Genomic DNA, 18183 nt, shown 5'->3' with positions numbered 1-18183 from the left:
ATTCAATGTGTTCACAGTCTCTTTCACGGGCATCATTTGTAGTGGCCTATACACAAACTGTTTACTCAAGCGCAGCGTTTTCTCGGAGTTCACTGTGTGCTTGCTACCATGCACAAAAAAAAATGTCACTGAACTTTTGCTGTGTAATTGTAACAATGAGCACTCAAACACACCAAACCAACAATTACTAAAAACACACAAAAACTGATTTTGCACGGGCATTTTTTGCACTAGTTCTAATAAATTACAAAAAAAAAAAAAAAAAAAAAACTGTAATAAAATACTACAAAATGTATTGCTTTAATTTTCAGGCCTGGAAAACAATTCAATTTATGTATAAATATAATTTATAAATATAAAAAATGATTTATTTAAATAAAAATAATATATAAATATAATAAATTTATATAATTATATTACTAAATAATAGTAATATAAATATAAGTTATAATCTATCACTTCTATATATAATTTTAAAAGTATATATAAAAAAAAAAAATTCATGCTCTAAAAAAATTTCTATGACTTTTCCCAATTCCCTGCTATCTCCAGGTTTCCACATCACATGTATCCGGGTTTGTGTAGTCACCTGATGTTCTTGGACGCATTGATGATCTCTTTGATTCTCGGGACTCCCAGAGTGATGTTCATGGAAGCGACTCCGGCGAAGTGGAAGGTCTTGAGGGTCATCTGCGTGCCGGGCTCCCCGATGCTCTGGGCACACAGCGCTCCGACAGCAGAGCCCGGCTCCATCTGCGCCCTGAGCAACACACACCTCACACTAAACTTCAACTTTTATTTATTTATTTAGCACATTTAAAAGGTGCTGTCTGTAAGAATGACAGCTAGTGACACCTCCTGTGTCTGCTTTCTGTCTCTTTTAACTTTAGCATATTGATTCTTTTCTTCGGTTGGTTTTACTAATTTATATTTGGTCTGATACCGTTTTGCTTTTCCTGTTTTATGGTTACTCTCAGCTATGTTGCTCTTTTACTTTGTTTTATTTGTTGTTATGTATGTTATATCTTCTTTTAATCGTATTGTTCTGTAAAGCACTTTGTTCCACATAGTGGCTGTTGCAAATGTGCTATATAAATAAAATTGAATTAGTGGCCAAAATCGGTACTGCAGTCCAAATTAAAAATATCAGAGATCATTGTTTCCCCGCCTCCTCAGACTCGACGCACACACGGGTTGCCAGTTTGAGGACACACAACAGGAACGAATGAAAATGACAACGAAAGCCGAGGAACCTTACAGACTGTAAGTTAATGAGTTGATTTTTAGATGGATTGAGGCTTTTTAGGTTGTGTGGAATCTGCCATCTCTGACCCAGTTTGTTTGCTCGTTTCCAAGGCTGCAATACGCTGTGTTTTCCTGGCAACTCGGGATGTCGGAATACTATTGGGTGAACTGGAAGTGGGCGGAGTCACACAAACCAAAACAAAAAACCAGCTGACAAGACGGAAAGTGTAAAATCATAAGTAAAGTAACTGGCTGTAGAAGCAGGGTTTATACAGAGATTCTTGAATTGAATTTACTACCTTTTTACCACCTATTTTACTACCATCACAATATTTTTACTACCAACACGGCTTCAAACTTCAACTGTAGCAGTGTTAAGTGTTAAGTAAAGTGACAAGTAAAGACATGAAATATCTTTCCATCCAGATTTTTTTTTCAAAACGCTATAAATCCATCCAGATTTTTTTCCAAAACGCTATTAATCCATCCAGATTTTTTTTCAAAAGCTATAAATCCATATTTTTTCCCCAAAAATTGATGGTTTGTCTTTTTAAAAAGTATTTTGTCTTATTTTGTTTGCATTTGAGGAAAAAAACCTGTAGCCTAACCGTTCGTTCTCCATTAAGGATGCTTTTAAAACTTTCACAGAGACATCAAACAGAAAACACAAAGCCTCTCTTTGAAACGAATTTCGTTTTGTATTAATTTTATCTTAATTTTAATCCATGTTTCATTATTTTGTATAATCACAACACGTTCAGACATGAACCGAAACTCAGCGTATAGGTAGCCTAGGCTACTCGCCTCACAGACCTAAACAAATTAGAAATATCCTATATCTATTATCTACAGAAAGCTTGAAATTTCTACTTTTAACCAGAACCATTCAAAACTAAATAAAAGTAGGCTATAGGCTAATCCATAAGAAATGCATTTTTCTCCGGCGCGTTCACTACTGCGAAGATCGCGAGTCAGTGTCAACTTCATCTTTGCAGCTGACACAGAAACACTTGATTATTAATAAACAATTAAAATGTCATAATATATTTTTTACAGCGTTTAGGTGCCGTTTATATGAACGCGTCACCACTGCATGAGAGAGAGAGAGAGAGAGAGAGAGAGAGAGAGAGAGAGAGAGAGAGAGAGAGAGAGAGAGAGAGAGAGAGAGAGAGAGAGAGAGAGAGAGAGAGAGAGAGAGAGAGAGAGAGAGAGAGAGAGAGAGAGAGAGAGAGAGAGAGAGAGAGACACACACACACACACACGCAAGGTCTCTCCCTCTCTGCCGTGCGCTCGCTACACAGTTTGCATGCGCGCTTTTGCTCGCTCGCTCGCTCTAGATTCGCAGGAGATTTGAACTAATTTCCAGGCATCATAACATTACAAAAGGCAATTGTAATATTTTTTTATTACTATTTTGGTATGATGAACATTCACTCGCCAGTGTGGCGGATAGCCTTTTGAGATTTACTCGCCAAACGGAAAATCTAATGCACTAACGAAAATTTACTACCTCGTCAGATGACGTTTACTACTTTTTACTGGCCTTAATTTGCCATAATTTAATTTACTACCTTTTACTACCTTTTACAACCCCGCGGAAACCCTGAGAAGTGTTTTTCAGAGAAACGAGTCTGTGAACTCAGCATGTTTCCTAAATATCTGCAAACAGATTATGTTTATGGTTTAGTAGAGTAAAAAAGTTACATATAGCATCTTTAATAGCAATATTGTTGCCCAAAGAGCGCCACAACGCATGCGCGGGAACTGAGAAGACGATGTCCAGACATTTACAAGCTTCACTCGTGAACTCTCTCAGAGGCCCACACGGAGGAAAATGTTGAAAATAGTTGAATAAAGTCGTTATTTTTTTTTTTTTTTCTTGTCGCTTGATAAACTTAAGGTTGAGACACTGTAGTCACTTGGACTATTTTAACAATGTCTTTACTAACTTTTCTGGGATGGCAGATCTCGATTACAGAGAAGCCTATGAAGGAGTGAGACGACTCTCAGATTTCATCAAAGATATCTTATGGCGCTTTTCCATTACCAGTACCAGCTCGACTCGACTCGGCTCGCTTTTCGCTCCGTTTTCCTTTGCAGATAGTACCTCCACAATAGTACCTGGTCGTCATAGCGACGCCACAGGAAACTGCCGTGACTTTATCTTCTACGCGACACACACCTGCTACCCACACACACAGGACAATGGAGGAAATCGAGTGTATGCTGTTTTTGGATGTTTTTGTTTTTGCTGTTTTTTATTCAGGATACTCCGTCTGGCGCGTGCAATGATGACGCAGTGAATAGTGACGATTCTCTCTGACCAATCAGCAGTCTGCCGTGTTTTCACGTCACATTTTAGTACCTCGCTGGAGGTGATACGAAAAAAAGTACCTGGAAGCAGGTACAGGTACAACTTTTACACAGTGGAAAACCAAACAAAGGCGAGTCGAGGCGAGGCGAGCTGGTACTGTGTAGTGGAAAAGCGCCATTAATTTGTGTTCTGAAGATGAACGAAAGTCTTACAGGGTTGGAACAACATGAGGGAGAGTAATCACTGACAGAGTTTTCATTTTCGGGTGAACTAACCCTTTAAAGCATTTCTGTACATCTCAGCTGCTGTTAATGCATCTCTAGATCTGATCTGAGTAAATAGCAGTCACAGTATCAGCTTTATCCTGACAGGGTCAGTAATGGTGAAGATGTTTCTGGCCAGATTAAGCTCAGCTCATCCGAAACTGTGTACCGCTGTGTGTGTTACCTCATATATTTGTCTCTGCAGGTTTCCAGAAACTTTTCCAGCTGGGTCGGAGTGATCCTGTCCAACTGGTACAGAACTTTAGGCTGTAATGGATCAGAAAACAGGCCGTCAGACAAACACTCCCTCTCTCCCTCCCTCTCTCCCTCCCTCCCTCACTACCACCCTCCCTCACTCACACACTCCCACACACACTCCCTCACTCACACACTCCCTCACTCACACACACACTCCCTCACTCACACACACCCTCCCTCACACACACTCCCTCACTCACACACTCCCTCACTCACACACACACTCCCTCACTCACACACACACTCCCTCACTCACACACACACTCCCTCACTCACTCACTCCCTCACTCACACACTCCCTCACTCACACACTCCCTCACTCACACACTCCCTCACTCACACACACACTCCCTCACTCACACACACCCTCCCTCACACACACTCCCTCACTCACACACTCCCTCACTCACACACACACTCCCTCACTCACACACACACTCCCTCACTCACACACACACTCCCTCACTCACTCACTCCCTCACTCACACACTCCCTCACTCACACACTCCCTCACTCACACACTCCCTCACTCACACACTCCCTCAATCACACACTCCCTCACTCACACACACTCACACACTCTCTCTCTCTCACACTCACACACTCTCTCTCTCTCACACTCACACACTCTCTCCCTCACACTCACACACTCTCTCCCTCACACTCACACACTCTCTCCCTCACACTCACACACTCTCTCCCTCACACTCACACACACTCACACACTCTCTCCCTCACACTCACACACTCTCTCCCTCACACTCACACACTCTCTCCCTCACACTCACACACTCTCTCCCTCACACTCACACACTCTCTCCCTCACACTCTCTCCCTCACACTCACACACTCTCTCCCTCACACTCACACACTCTCTCCCTCACACTCACACACTCTCTCCCTCACACTCACACACTCTCTCCCTCACACTCACACACTCTCTCCCTCACTCACACACTCCCTCCCTCACACTCACACACTCTCTCCCTCACACTCACACACTCCCTCTCTCCCTCACACTCACACACTCCCTCTCTCCCTCACACTCACACACTCCCTCTCTCCCTCACACTCACACACTCCCTCTCTCCCTCACACACTCACACACTCACACACTCACACACTCACACACTCACACACTCACACACTCACACACTCACACACTCACACACTCCCTCACTCACACACTCCCTCACTCACACACTCCCTCACTCACACACTCCCTCACTCACACACTCCCTCACTCACACACTCCCTCACTCACACACTCCCTCACACTCTCACTCCCTCCCTCACTCACTCCCTCACTCACACACTCCCTCACACTCTCACTCCCTCCCTCACTCACTCCCTCCCTCACTCACACACTCCCTCACTCACACACTCCCTCACTCACACACTCCCTCACTCACACACTCCCTCACTCACACACTCCCTCACTCACACACTCCCTCACTCACACACTCCCTCACTCACACACTCCCTCACTCACACACTCCCTCACTCACACACTCCCTCACTCACACACTCCCTCACTCACACACTCCCTCACTCACACACTCCCTCACTCACACACTCCCTCACTCACACACTCCCTCACTCACTCCCTCCCACACACACTCCCTCACTCACACACACACTCCCTCACTCACACACTCCCTCACTCACTCACACACACACTCCCTCCCTCACACACTCCCACACACTCACACACACACACTCTCTCACACTCAGCTGAGCTCTTACCTCTGTTGTTCCATTGTCATTGATGCCGTACTTGTCGCGTGTCTTTTTGATTCTCTCCGAAATTGTTTTTATGAACTTTCTGATTTCCTACAATTGAAAAGAATTTCAAAGCATTTAGAAAGCAAAATTACATTTGCAAAATGAACCCCAAATGCAATGCAGAGCTCATCACTGCAGCAAAATCATTTATACGAATTCAGCTCTGCACAAAAAGTATAAAAAATTATTATTGGATAAATTTCACAGATTCTATCAAATATCAATTTTTTTTAGATATATATTAGATGATTTAGATGAAACGTTCATGTTAATTTATTAAAAATGCTGCCATCGCAACAAATGGAAAAAAATATTAAAAAAATGTTCACATCAAAAATAATTAAAAGGCCAAAAATCACATAAAAAAACTCTCAAATTACAATTTTTTTAATAAATACTACAATAGTATATGAAATAATACTAAAATAACACTGATTTATAATGACTTAGAAAATGATTAAACTTCCAAAAAATGCGTTTAGTTATGAAAATAATAAAGCAATGCAATTAAAATCTTAAAACACACTTTCAGCAAAATAATTTATTTTAATTTATTTGGGGTGAAATATGAGACACTCAGGAAGCAGTGAGTCGCATTGAGGCATAAATCACATAAACCTGAAAACCTCTGATCCGGACGGCCGGTTTGAAAGCGTGCATCAGGATTAGTGTGTGTAGATCAGCATCAGCACATTAACACTGGTTACTACTGTAGTCATGCTGAACTAAACTCACACCTGGCTCTCATATAAAGACATTAATAAACTCAATTAAACTCACACGTCATGCTGATGCCATACAATACCTGTAAGTACTTGTCACTGCCAGTGTCTGTCAGTGCCTTTAAATGAAACACACAGACACTGAGCAGAAACGCTTCAGTCATTCAGTTTCATTTAAGCGGCTGAACGCATACAGGAGAATCACTGACTATGCAAAATAAACTAATAAAATAATGCTTTTTCAGTTGTTACCTTCTATGTAGTAATAGAGCTGACTGTGAATGTAAAAGGACTGCAAAGTTTTTGTCACCTAGAAGAAAGAAGTGATTCTGAACTGCCTGAAACGAGTCGTCAGTAAACCCAGTCTCACTTCCTGCTGAATCTACGTAGCTTTGTAACTAATTTGCATAATTAAAATTGGATAGTTTTCTTCTAGAAAGACAAAACGTTCAGGTGGAGAAAAAACTTTTTCTTTACCTTGACATGTTTCGACTGCAACCTGCAGTCTTCCTCAGAAGCGTCATCTGACAGCTGTGACGTGTCGTTTATCAGCTGTTATTTCCTGGCCACGCCCTGCCCCCCCGTCGCTCGATGGTCTCTGGAGAATGGTGTTCCATGTGTGTGAGAGCATGTAGGCTCCCTCGTCCCGGTTGATGGTGTCCTTGGCCCGCTTCCTGATTTCAATCGCCTCCTTTATCCATCTTCTGTATCTGTTTGGTTCTGATCTGATGATGTGTCCGTTGTCCCAGTCCATAATGTGGTTATTTCGTTTGCAATGATCTGATATAGCTGATTTTAGCTGTTCCTGTTGCGCTTTTTCCTTTTGAGTTCTAGTATCACTTTTCACAAAGACCCCCGTAGATGTAACACTTCACATCGTACAAGAACGACTCCGAAAAGACAGGACACTTAAGAGACGCACAAACCTCACAGTTGATGATATAATTGAACTACTGAGCTTCGTCACAAAATCCACATATTTCCAATACAGAGGAACAATATTCAGACAAAAAGAGGGATTCGCCATGGGGGACCCACTATCAGCCATAATGAGCAGTTTTTTTATGGAGTACTTGGAAACCACAGCCATAGCCACAGCACCATCGCATTGCAGACCTACCCTCTGGAAACGTTATGTAGACGACATACTGGAAAAAATTAAAAACGGACATACACAGGAACTCACGGACCACCTAAACAGCATTGACCCCACCGGAAACATAAAATTCACACATGAGGAAGAATGCAACAGAACCATAGCTTTTTTAGATTTAAAGATCCACCACAGAGATGATGACAGCATCAAAATAACAGTACACAGGAAACCAACACACACTGACCAATATTTACTCTGGACATCTGAACATCCCACGGCGCATAAATTATCAGTAGTGAGAACACTTTATGAACGGACCAGTTTCATCACGGAGGAAAAAGACAGACAGAAAGAGGAAAAACATATCAGACACGCACTTGCACGCTGCAAATATCCGACATGGGCCATAAACAAAGGAAAAGAACAAGTCGCAAACAAGCAAACCAGACCAAAAACAAAACCAAAACCGAAATCTGAAACCGGAAACAAGGACATAGTAACCCTACCATATATCAGAGGCATAACAGAACCATTACAGCGGGCAATGAGAAAATACAACATAAACACAGTAGTAAAACCATACACAAAGTTAAGGCAGTTACTGGTACATCCCAAGGACAAAATAGAGCAAGACAAAAAATGCAATGTCATATACGAGATACCATGCAAATCATGCAATAAAACAAACGTAGGTGAAACAGGCAGGTCGTTCAACACAAGAAAGAAAGAACATCAGAAAGAATGTGAAAAAGAAACAACAGGACGACTCACTAGAACTCAAAAGGAAAAAGCGCAACAGGAACAGCTAAAATCAGCTATATCAGATCATTGCAAACGAAATAACCACATTATGGACTGGGACAACGGACACATCATCAGATCAGAACCAAACAGATACAGAAGATGGATAAAGGAGGCGATTGAAATCAGGAAGCGGGCCAAGGACACCATCAACCGGGACGAGGGAGCCTACATGCTCTCACACACATGGAACACCATTCTCCAGAGACCATCGAGCGACGGGGGGGCAGGGCGTGGCCAGGAAATAACAGCTGATAAACGACACGTCACAGCTGTCAGATGACGCTTCTGAGGAAGACTGCAGGTTGCAGTCGAAACATGTCAAGGTAAAGAAAAAGTTTTTTCTCCACCTGAACGTTTTGTCTTTCTAGAAGAAAACTATCCAATTTTAATTACTAAGAAGACAATATGAAAATCTTTGAACTAATTTGCATAATGCTAGCCTGTGGTCTTGATTGGCTGAACAGCATCTCTTAGCCCCGCCCTCAAACACTGTAGTGTATCTGAGACTGGAAGAGTTTGGTTCGTGTTGTTCGTGTGGAGAAGACGTGTTGTTCGTGTGGAGAAGACGCTGTTTTCTGAGATTGAGACGGTAAAACCCACGCCATCCTCACTGTTCGTATCACTGTGATCAAGAGCTGAGATTCAGGTATGATAATGAGCGTTTGCTTTCTGACCAATCAGAGCAGAGAGCTCTCAGAGAGGCGGGGTTTAGAGAGATTGAATCTGCAGACGAAGCGTTTCAGACACTGTGAGAAAAGAGCTGATGCTGCAATGATTATTATGAGAAAATTAAAGTGTTTTTTTTTTACCTTGAAAGCATGTAAACATGTAGACTCCAAAACTAAATTAGGAATATTTAACAACTGCATTTATATGCAACCTGGACATTGACGGCAGATGTTTAACCCATTTAGCGATGAGCTTTATTTGAGAGATTCGTGTTTAGGCAACAACACTCTTTAACCGCGTCTATTTACACAATGCATCAGTGTTGTTTAAATGCATCCTCATGCCACCTCAACCATTCGTTCTCCTTTATGAGTCTAGTGCATCTCCGCTTGGAAAGACACACATTCATCTGAAGCACTTTGATAAACTGAGCACTCAAACAGTGAAGAGCTTTAGAGGACCGACAGGCACTGCATCAAATGAGAAAGGAAATGTTCTTTCTTTGTATGTTTTGTCCCCATGTGAAGATTGTCATTCATCATTTTTCTACTGTTTGATCAATTCTGTGGGGTTGGATGTTCAATTCATACACTTGGGAAGTGTGTAAAATCAAAGCTGTGGATCATAGTAACCATGTCAATGTGAGGAAATCAAGAGCTTCATTAGTTAAAGGAATAATTCAATTAATTTCCACTCTTATGAAATTTAATTTCTTCTGAGAAACAGAAGTGGTTAACGTTCACGCTGCTGTTTTCCTATATAATGAAAGCGAGTGATCTTTTTAACAATCTTAAGTAGTTTGTATTTGTCTTACCTACATTAGGACACTATGAATGCACCTAAAAAATACAGAATCAAATCATTAATCAAAATCGAATTGAATCGAATCATTCTGAATTGGCAAAAATCTTTCCTGAATAGAAAACCTATGAATTGTGAATCGATTCGCTGTCTACCCAAAGATTTACACCCCTTATACGAGAGCCAATATATTCAAAAAAAATTTTTTTTATATATATATATATATATATTATATATTATTATTATTATTATATATTATATATTATTATTATTATTATCATCATCATCACACAAATTACAATTTCTCAGGATGTTCTACCCAATAAAATAAGTTTAACACAACTAGAAAAAATTAGATTCGTCATTAAAATGGACTTTTCCAGGTCTATAAATAACACAAAACAAAAAATGTGCTCAATATCAGGGTTTTTCAAGGCCGTGGGAATTCTGGTTTCATCAATAAAAAAAAAAAAAAAGTTTTTTTTTTAATCTGACTGACTGTATGGAAAAGAGCAGCATGAACATTCAGCGAAACGTCTATCAATTCCATACGGGTTTGGAACGACATGAGGGAGAGTCTGAAGTCCGTCTCACCTCCAGAAACGTGTCTCTACAGCAAAGGAAGTCTTTTCTCTTCATGATGGAGTCGGTGGTCAAAACCAGCTCGTTTCTGCTCAGCGCCGGCTCACCCGGACAGCCGTACACCGCCTGAGAAAACACAAACCTGAGCATCAGCGTTCAGAGGAGCAAGAGAGAGAAGAAGTGTAAAGTGCTCTTCAGCCTTCCCACATCCCAGCATCCCTCAAGCACCATTTCAATCAATTAGACTCCACAGATAGCAGTGATCAGAATGTGAATGAGATGAAAACAGGCCAGCGGTGATTGTACGAAACTCATAAATGGATTATAAACATTATAATCCCAGAATCCTCTCTGATTGCTCATACACAAGCAGAACCGCATGAAACAAGACAAACGAGACTCTGAAGAAAATTATGTGGTGAAAATGTGGCTGGTGAATTTAGGCCCTAAAATTTGTACAGTAAAATGTACCAAAGTAGTAGAAATAATAATTTATTTATTTATTAGTAAGAGATCAAGTGCTTTTATTCATGTTTTAATTTATATAGTAAACCTCTGTTGTGCAGAAGTTTATTTAAAAAAAAAAAGTTAATACAATCATTAACACTTGTATTTATTTTTAAATTCAATTTTTTTGTGTAAAGGTATTGCTATATTTTCATTTGATTACATGTTAAAAGATAAAAATTGTGTGAATTTGATCACATCACCAGGGTTAGGCAATTTTTGATGATAAATTTGTATTAAATCACAAAACAGAAAAAAGCAAACAGAATTTGAGAAATATAATTATATATATATATTCATATATTTTATATATTTAAACATATTAAACTGTTAGTTTTATGAATTCAATTGATTTGGTGACCATTAAAACGTTATCCAGAAAAATAAATAAAATGGATTCCATAGAAATTGCCGAAACAGAAAAAACATAATTCTGTCAGAGCCGCTTCAAGTTTATGACATGGCAGCAAACACTGTATAATCTAACCAGCTCATTTAAATATGCAAATTACATTTAGATGCAAGATTTTCAGTGAACTACTTAAATTTGGTCTGTTCCTCGTACAATTTGAATTCTGAGGTAAGATTATATAACAGGGTTCCCACACCTCGGTTAACTTCAAATTCAAGGACCTTTCAAGGACTTTCCAGGTCCAACACCCTCAAGTTCAAGGACTTACTGTGGGGAATTAATTCAAGGACTCAGAAACTCATCGTGTTTCCTTGTAAGATGCATTGTTACAGTTTTCATGTGTCAAACAAGCTTCTTTTTTTTTGCATTTATTTTTGGCCATATGACAGATCTGATAATCTATTCGTCATATTTCTGTTTTACATAAAACTGAAGAATATTCTGTACATCCTATACTGTATTCTAAAATGATCTGATATTAACTTATCTTTTTAAAAGAGCTTAGGCTCATGTAACCAGAAGTTTTGTAATATGAATATGCTTAAGTTTTTCTTGCCTCATGGGTTTACACTATCTTAAAGCAAAGCAATTAAACATTACATTAAATAAAATATTTGGGCAAATGCATGTAACTAACGTAAAACAAGCCAGCTAGTGTGCACAGGCCACGTAGTGTTGCCGAAATAACACATTAGCGGACCGGAGGGAATAATATAGATTTTTTTCGAGAAAAATTGATAAATGCAAGCAACTTTCAAGGACTGGTCTCTATGTGTGTTTATTTTCAAAATCTCTCCAGGGCCTTGAATTTGTTTTTCTTTCAGATTCACAAACTTTCCAGGATTTCAAGGACCCGTGTGAACCCTGATATAAAGTAATTTAATAAACAAGTTTGTTTATCATACACACGTTTCACTTCTTTGAGAATAATCTTTGACGTACTCTGATGTTGTCGAGGACTCTTTTGAACTCCAGCGGCTCATCTTTCCCCTCCATGGCCGCGGGATCGAGTCCGTCTCCGCCGTAGATGAACTGAATGATGTCACCGGTGGAGCTGCGCACCGTCAGATCGTACTGAGAGCACAAGTCCTCCAGAGACTTCACCAAACGCCTCTGTACAACACACACACACACACCATTAACGCACACCACCTCGTCTGAGCAGAACTCATTCCTTTCTCAGATCTCACTTGTTGTTGAAGACAGTTAGGAAAATGCAGAATTATAAAAAGTTAGTTTTGCAATGACATAAGGGCAATTAAATGAGTAATTTTCTTATATCTGAACTTAAGCTGGAATATTGAAGGTTTACGTGCATAAATGAATCCATAACTTATTAATTGCATCATTATCCCCCTTATTTTGCAACACGGAAGTGTGTTTTATGTAAATGTGCAAGAGTTCTGATTCACTAGACGCTATAGGTAAATGGTGATACTGTTTGCTCAACAAATAAGTGTTTATAATTATGACAATACATTAAAGTCCCCCTGTAGTCAATCATTTTAATGTTTGATCACCAAAATGACATATTTAAAAGTTTTTTCATTGAAAAAAAATTCTTCATGCCTTAAAATATCTTGAATGTAACTCGACACCCTTGCCTCATTTAGTATGCGCGGTTCTATGAATATGCAAATGAGCCCCGCCTCCACTCACTCAGCTCAGCTCAGAGATCCACTGGTTGGCGATCACACGTTGATCTGATTGGTTACAAGCAGGGTTTGAAAATGAACACCCGCCAAACTTCAAAATAAAAACTGTAAAAATGAATGTGTTACTTATGATGTTTACTCAATTTGCTGGGGAAGTTTGTATAAGACAAATCTGTGCAGATTTAGTGCAAATATTTCGTCATCATGATGTATTATTAAATACATCTGGCTTACTTGAACACACACGTCACTACGCATCAAATAACAGCGCACTTGTTCATGTGCCTCGAAGCAATAGCGAAGATTAAAAAGCATTTGGTTAACAGAAAACACGTTTTTTTCCAACATCCTTAATTGTTTTGATGTTCTTTGTACTGTATTGATCTGTTCAACACATTTTTGGTGATGAGGATGAAAGAGGAAGGGAGGAGATGCTGGATGACAGGATTTAGTTTGGATAAGAAATGAATGCTGTGACGTAGTTAATCTGGTTAATCTCTTTTTTCTTTGGCTAGAAGAAGTTCTGAATGGCAGGTCACTTAATTTAGTAGCCAAATTGGCCGGTGAGTGAAAAAGTTAATTTCAAACCCTGGTTAAATCTACAATGTAGATTGTTTCAAAGCAGCTAGATAAACGTATAATTTAAGGTAACAGAGATTGTTTTGGCTTTATAGTGGTTTTGGCTCTAAATGAGCCCCGCCTCCACTCACTCACTCAGCACAGAGATCCACTGGTTGACGATCACACGTTGATCTGATTGGTTACAAGGTAGTTTGTGACGTCAGAAACACCAGCGATTTCAAAGCGTGTTTTTGAGACTGTCTTTGGTTCACTGCAGTTTTAAGGAGGAAATACTCAGCAATGCTGTCGACTTATGAACTTACACATGGTTTAAGCATATTAATAACACCACATAGACATATAAACAACATTAAAAGCTTGATTTCCACCACAGGGGGACTTTAAAGTGGATACAGGAGGCAAACGGACACGCTTCATGTGCTGTGGTACCTGCATGTATCCCGTCTCTGCTGTTTTCACAGCGGTGTCGACCAGCCCTTCTCTGCCAGCCATCGTGTGGAAGAAGAACTCAGTGGGCGTCAGACCAGAATAAAAGCTGTCTGCCACAAAGCCCTTCGCCGCAGGGAGCTGAAACATAAAAGAACAAATCCCACAAACATGTTGCTTTTATTCCACACAGCCTCTGGTTTGTGTCTTCTTTAACCTCTGATCACTTTCAAAAGTTCTGAAGCATTTCCTCCAAACAGAATCATAAAGGATGATGAAATATTCATCGGTACACGGTGTGATTTTACGACGGCAATGAAAACATACAGTTTTTGAACAAAGAGTTGCATAAACCTTGGAATTAATCATGCAAAGATTGCTAAAGTCAATTAAATGCATGCATTATGCACCTCAAAATAGGGAAAAACTAATTTAAAGTTATTAAATAAAGTTTAAACGGCTTCTATAATATCTCCTGTGCAACACAATGATTGGCTTTTTATAAATTAAAAATAAAATAAATTCAAGCACTTTCAAGGATCTGTATCTATGCATGTTTATCTTCAAAAACTTTCCAGGGCCTTGATTTTTTCACAAACTTTCAAGGATTTCAAGGACCCGTGTGAAAAGCTGTTGCTAGAAGTCAATTAAACACATGCATGATTTCTGACACTTCAAAATAGGGAAAAACTGATCGTGAAGTTATTAAATAAAGTTTAAAGCGAGTATAATCTCTCCTGTGCATGTGCAACACAACGATTGGCTTTTTTTTTATTACAAAAAGCATTTATTTGAAATCATCCCAGCGGATAAAGGACAAAAGTTGCAGTAATTGCAGAATCAAAGGTATGAATGGCAAAGAAAAGCTGAAGACTCGAGTTGTTCCTTCTTACTTTGGAGTGCTTTTCAAAGTGAGGCAGCGAACGGTTCTCGAATCCGTCAGGAACACGAGAGCCGCTGATGGCCTGCTGCCCGACGCAAGCGATCATCTGGGAGATGTTAATGAATGACCCTGGAGACGCAGAGGTTATTTCACAGACATTTGTGATTATTTATTCATTTTTAATACTGTAAAATCAAATTTCTTTTTTGGTTTTATTTTTCTCAAATTCTGTTTGCTTTTTTTTAGGGCTGTCAAACGATTAATCGCGATTAATCGCATCCAAAATAAAAGTTTGTGTTTACATAATATATGTGTGTGTATGGTGTATAATTATTTTCTATATATATACACACACATGCATATATATTTAAGAAAAATGTGTTATTTATATATAAAATATTTATATATAATATAAATTATATATAATATAAATATATATACACAGTATATACAGGCAAATATTTCTTAAATATATACATGCATGTGTGTGTATTTATATATAGAAAATAATTATACACCATGCACACACATATATTATGTAATAACAAACTTTTATTTTGGATGCGATTAATCGCGATTAATCGTTTGACAGCCCTACTTTTTTTCTGTTTTATGATATAATACAAATGTTTCATCAAAAATTGCCCTAACCCTAACCCTGGTGATCAAATTCACACCATTTTTACAATATAATCAATCTTTAAAATGTAATCAAACGAAAATATAACAATACCATTACAAAAAACGTTGTATGTAAAAATAAATGCAAGTGTTAATGATTGTATTAACTTTTTTTTTTTAAGTAACCTTCTGCACAACAGAGGTTTACTATATAAATTAAAACATGGATAAAATCGATCTCTTACTAATAAATAAATAAACATTTATTTAAGGACTTCAAATCAGAAATCTCACTTATCAAACAATCTAGATTATCTTTCAAATTCTAAAAAGGTAAATAGATAAACAAAAATAAACCAATAAAACAAAATGGTACAGATAAATTGCAGCTGATGCAATGACTGTGGTAACTTTAACTAAACTATGACAAAGATATCGCTTTCTTTTTTTAAACTGATTTCCACCCCATGAATATATAATAGACCTGAAAAATTAAAGCTGTATCATATATTTGGATATTTGTGAGCAATATCAAACTCATAGCCATGCAAAATGGCTCTATATCTATATATGTTTTATCGATAAAATCAAACACTAATTTCACATATATTGTCTTTCAATAATTCAAGTGCTTTTCAAGTACCTATTCATAAATATGTCTGTTTTCAAGGGTTTTCCAGAACTTAAATGTCAAAAACTTTAATTTAATACTTCAAGCATTTTAAGCACCTTGTACAAACCCTGTAAATATGGTATATATGTATATATAGTTCCAGTAGGGAGGTTTGGATGGTACCTTTGGATCCACACAGGGCCATGATCAGCGGACTGTTGCTTTTGTCCAGTTCCCTCAAACACGCACTGCCAGCGTGATCTCTGATGACTGACAGCTCCTTCAGGATTAACGCCTGGACACACACACACACGTCACACAGAGGTAATCAGATCTAATGTGTGTGTGTAACTCGTTCTCTCTCTCACCTCGAGAGTCTCCTCCGCGGTGCAGCCCGGCTGCTGCTGTAACCGGCCCGTCTTCAGCGCTTCGATATATTCGTCACATTTCTTATATCCGTCGTCCAGCAGCTCCTGCTTGGCCTTCAGGAGTCCCTGTCCGGGCGTCACGTCTCCGATCCCGATGGAGAAGCCTCGATTCGCTTCAGGACAGGAATCACGAAAACATCACACACATCATGACTTTAACCCCCCCACACACACACATCTGGTTCACTATCTTTCTGGGGACTCTCCATAGACGTAATGGTTTTAAACGTACAGTATGGAAGTTTTCGCCGCTAGGGGTCGCTAACCTCTTTACAATAACAAAGGCGTAGTTTGATGACGCAACATTTGCTAAGAATTATGGATCTTGCCATCAACGTCAAGCCGACCGATCTAATAATGTTTATGGATGACTGAATACATCAATGCTTTTATCATGACTGTGATATGAAGCAGTTCGGGATTGCTAAGAGACAGCTCTCAGCTCCACACGCGACGCGAGTCCCGCGGATATAAAAGGAATACGGACATTTCATTCTACCGAACTACACGCAAGTGCAGAATTACAACTCACAGGTCAGTTTATTATATAACAGTTGAGATAATGTAAGTACACAACTAAAAAAATATATATATATATCATAGATATAGTGATTTTTGCTATTTTTAAAGCAAAAAAGATACATATTGTGCCTTTAATACTGTCCAAACTGTATATTCTGTCCCCTTACACTAACCCGACCCCTAAACCTACCCATCGCACACACACACACACACTAAACCTACCCATCACACAGACACACTAAACCCACCCATCTCTCTCACACACACACACGCACGCACGCATTTTTACATTTTCAAAAAAAACAACACATTTTATTATGTTTATTAATCAATTTTCCTTGTGAGGACCAGCAAAAAGTTCTCACAAAGTAGGGAATCTCAAGTTTTACTATCCTTGTGCATTGGTCCTCACAAGTATAGATAAACATACCCACTCTCTCTCACACACTCACACTCACTCACACACTGAAGACTCACACAGGTAAACGGGAGCCAGACGGGCCAGGCGTGACATGGCATCCGCCGCCTCCTCTTGACCCCAGTCTCTCAACAAGATGTAGAAGATGTTGTTCTTGGATCCGGATCCCAGAGTTCCTTTATCCAGACTACCACACATCAGCTCACTGTTCTGGATCACCACAACTGCACACACACACACACACACACACACACACACATCAGCTCACTGTTCTGGATCACCACAACTGCACACACACACACACACACACACACACACACACACATCAGCTCACTGTTCTGGATCACCACAACTGCACACACACACACACACACACATCAGCTCACTGTTCTGGATCACCACAACTGCACACACACACACACACACACACACACACACACATCAGCTCACTGTTCTGGATCACCACAACTGCACACACACACACACACACACACACACACACATCAGCTCACTGTTCTGGATCACCACAACTGCACACACACACACACACACACACACACACACACACATCAGCTCA

At 39.4% G+C, this 18183-nt stretch overlaps 1 protein-coding gene across 1 annotated transcript in view; it reads right to left on the bottom strand.

Moving 5' to 3' along the window:
* Positions 1–18183, bottom strand: part of polr3a (polymerase (RNA) III (DNA directed) polypeptide A) — a 54351-nt gene that overhangs the window by 11641 nt on the left and 24527 nt on the right. Inside the window, exons 15-24 of the mRNA XM_079851158.1 lie at positions 17666–17830; positions 16607–16779; positions 16422–16533; positions 15015–15133; positions 14125–14262; positions 12401–12571; positions 10552–10665; positions 5827–5913; positions 4007–4089; positions 590–760 (exon numbers count right to left, since the gene is read on the bottom strand). Of these exons, the coding sequence (XP_079707284.1) occupies positions 590–760; positions 4007–4089; positions 5827–5913; positions 10552–10665; positions 12401–12571; positions 14125–14262; positions 15015–15133; positions 16422–16533; positions 16607–16779; positions 17666–17830 (1333 nt within the window). The remainder of the gene's footprint in view (positions 1–589; positions 761–4006; positions 4090–5826; positions 5914–10551; positions 10666–12400; positions 12572–14124; positions 14263–15014; positions 15134–16421; positions 16534–16606; positions 16780–17665; positions 17831–18183) is intronic.

Source organism: Squalius cephalus (assembly GCF_949319135.1).
Source record: "Squalius cephalus genome assembly, chromosome: 19".
Lineage (NCBI taxonomy): Eukaryota > Metazoa > Chordata > Actinopteri > Cypriniformes > Leuciscidae > Squalius > Squalius cephalus.
This window is presented reverse-complemented; position numbering and strand designations above follow the sequence as displayed.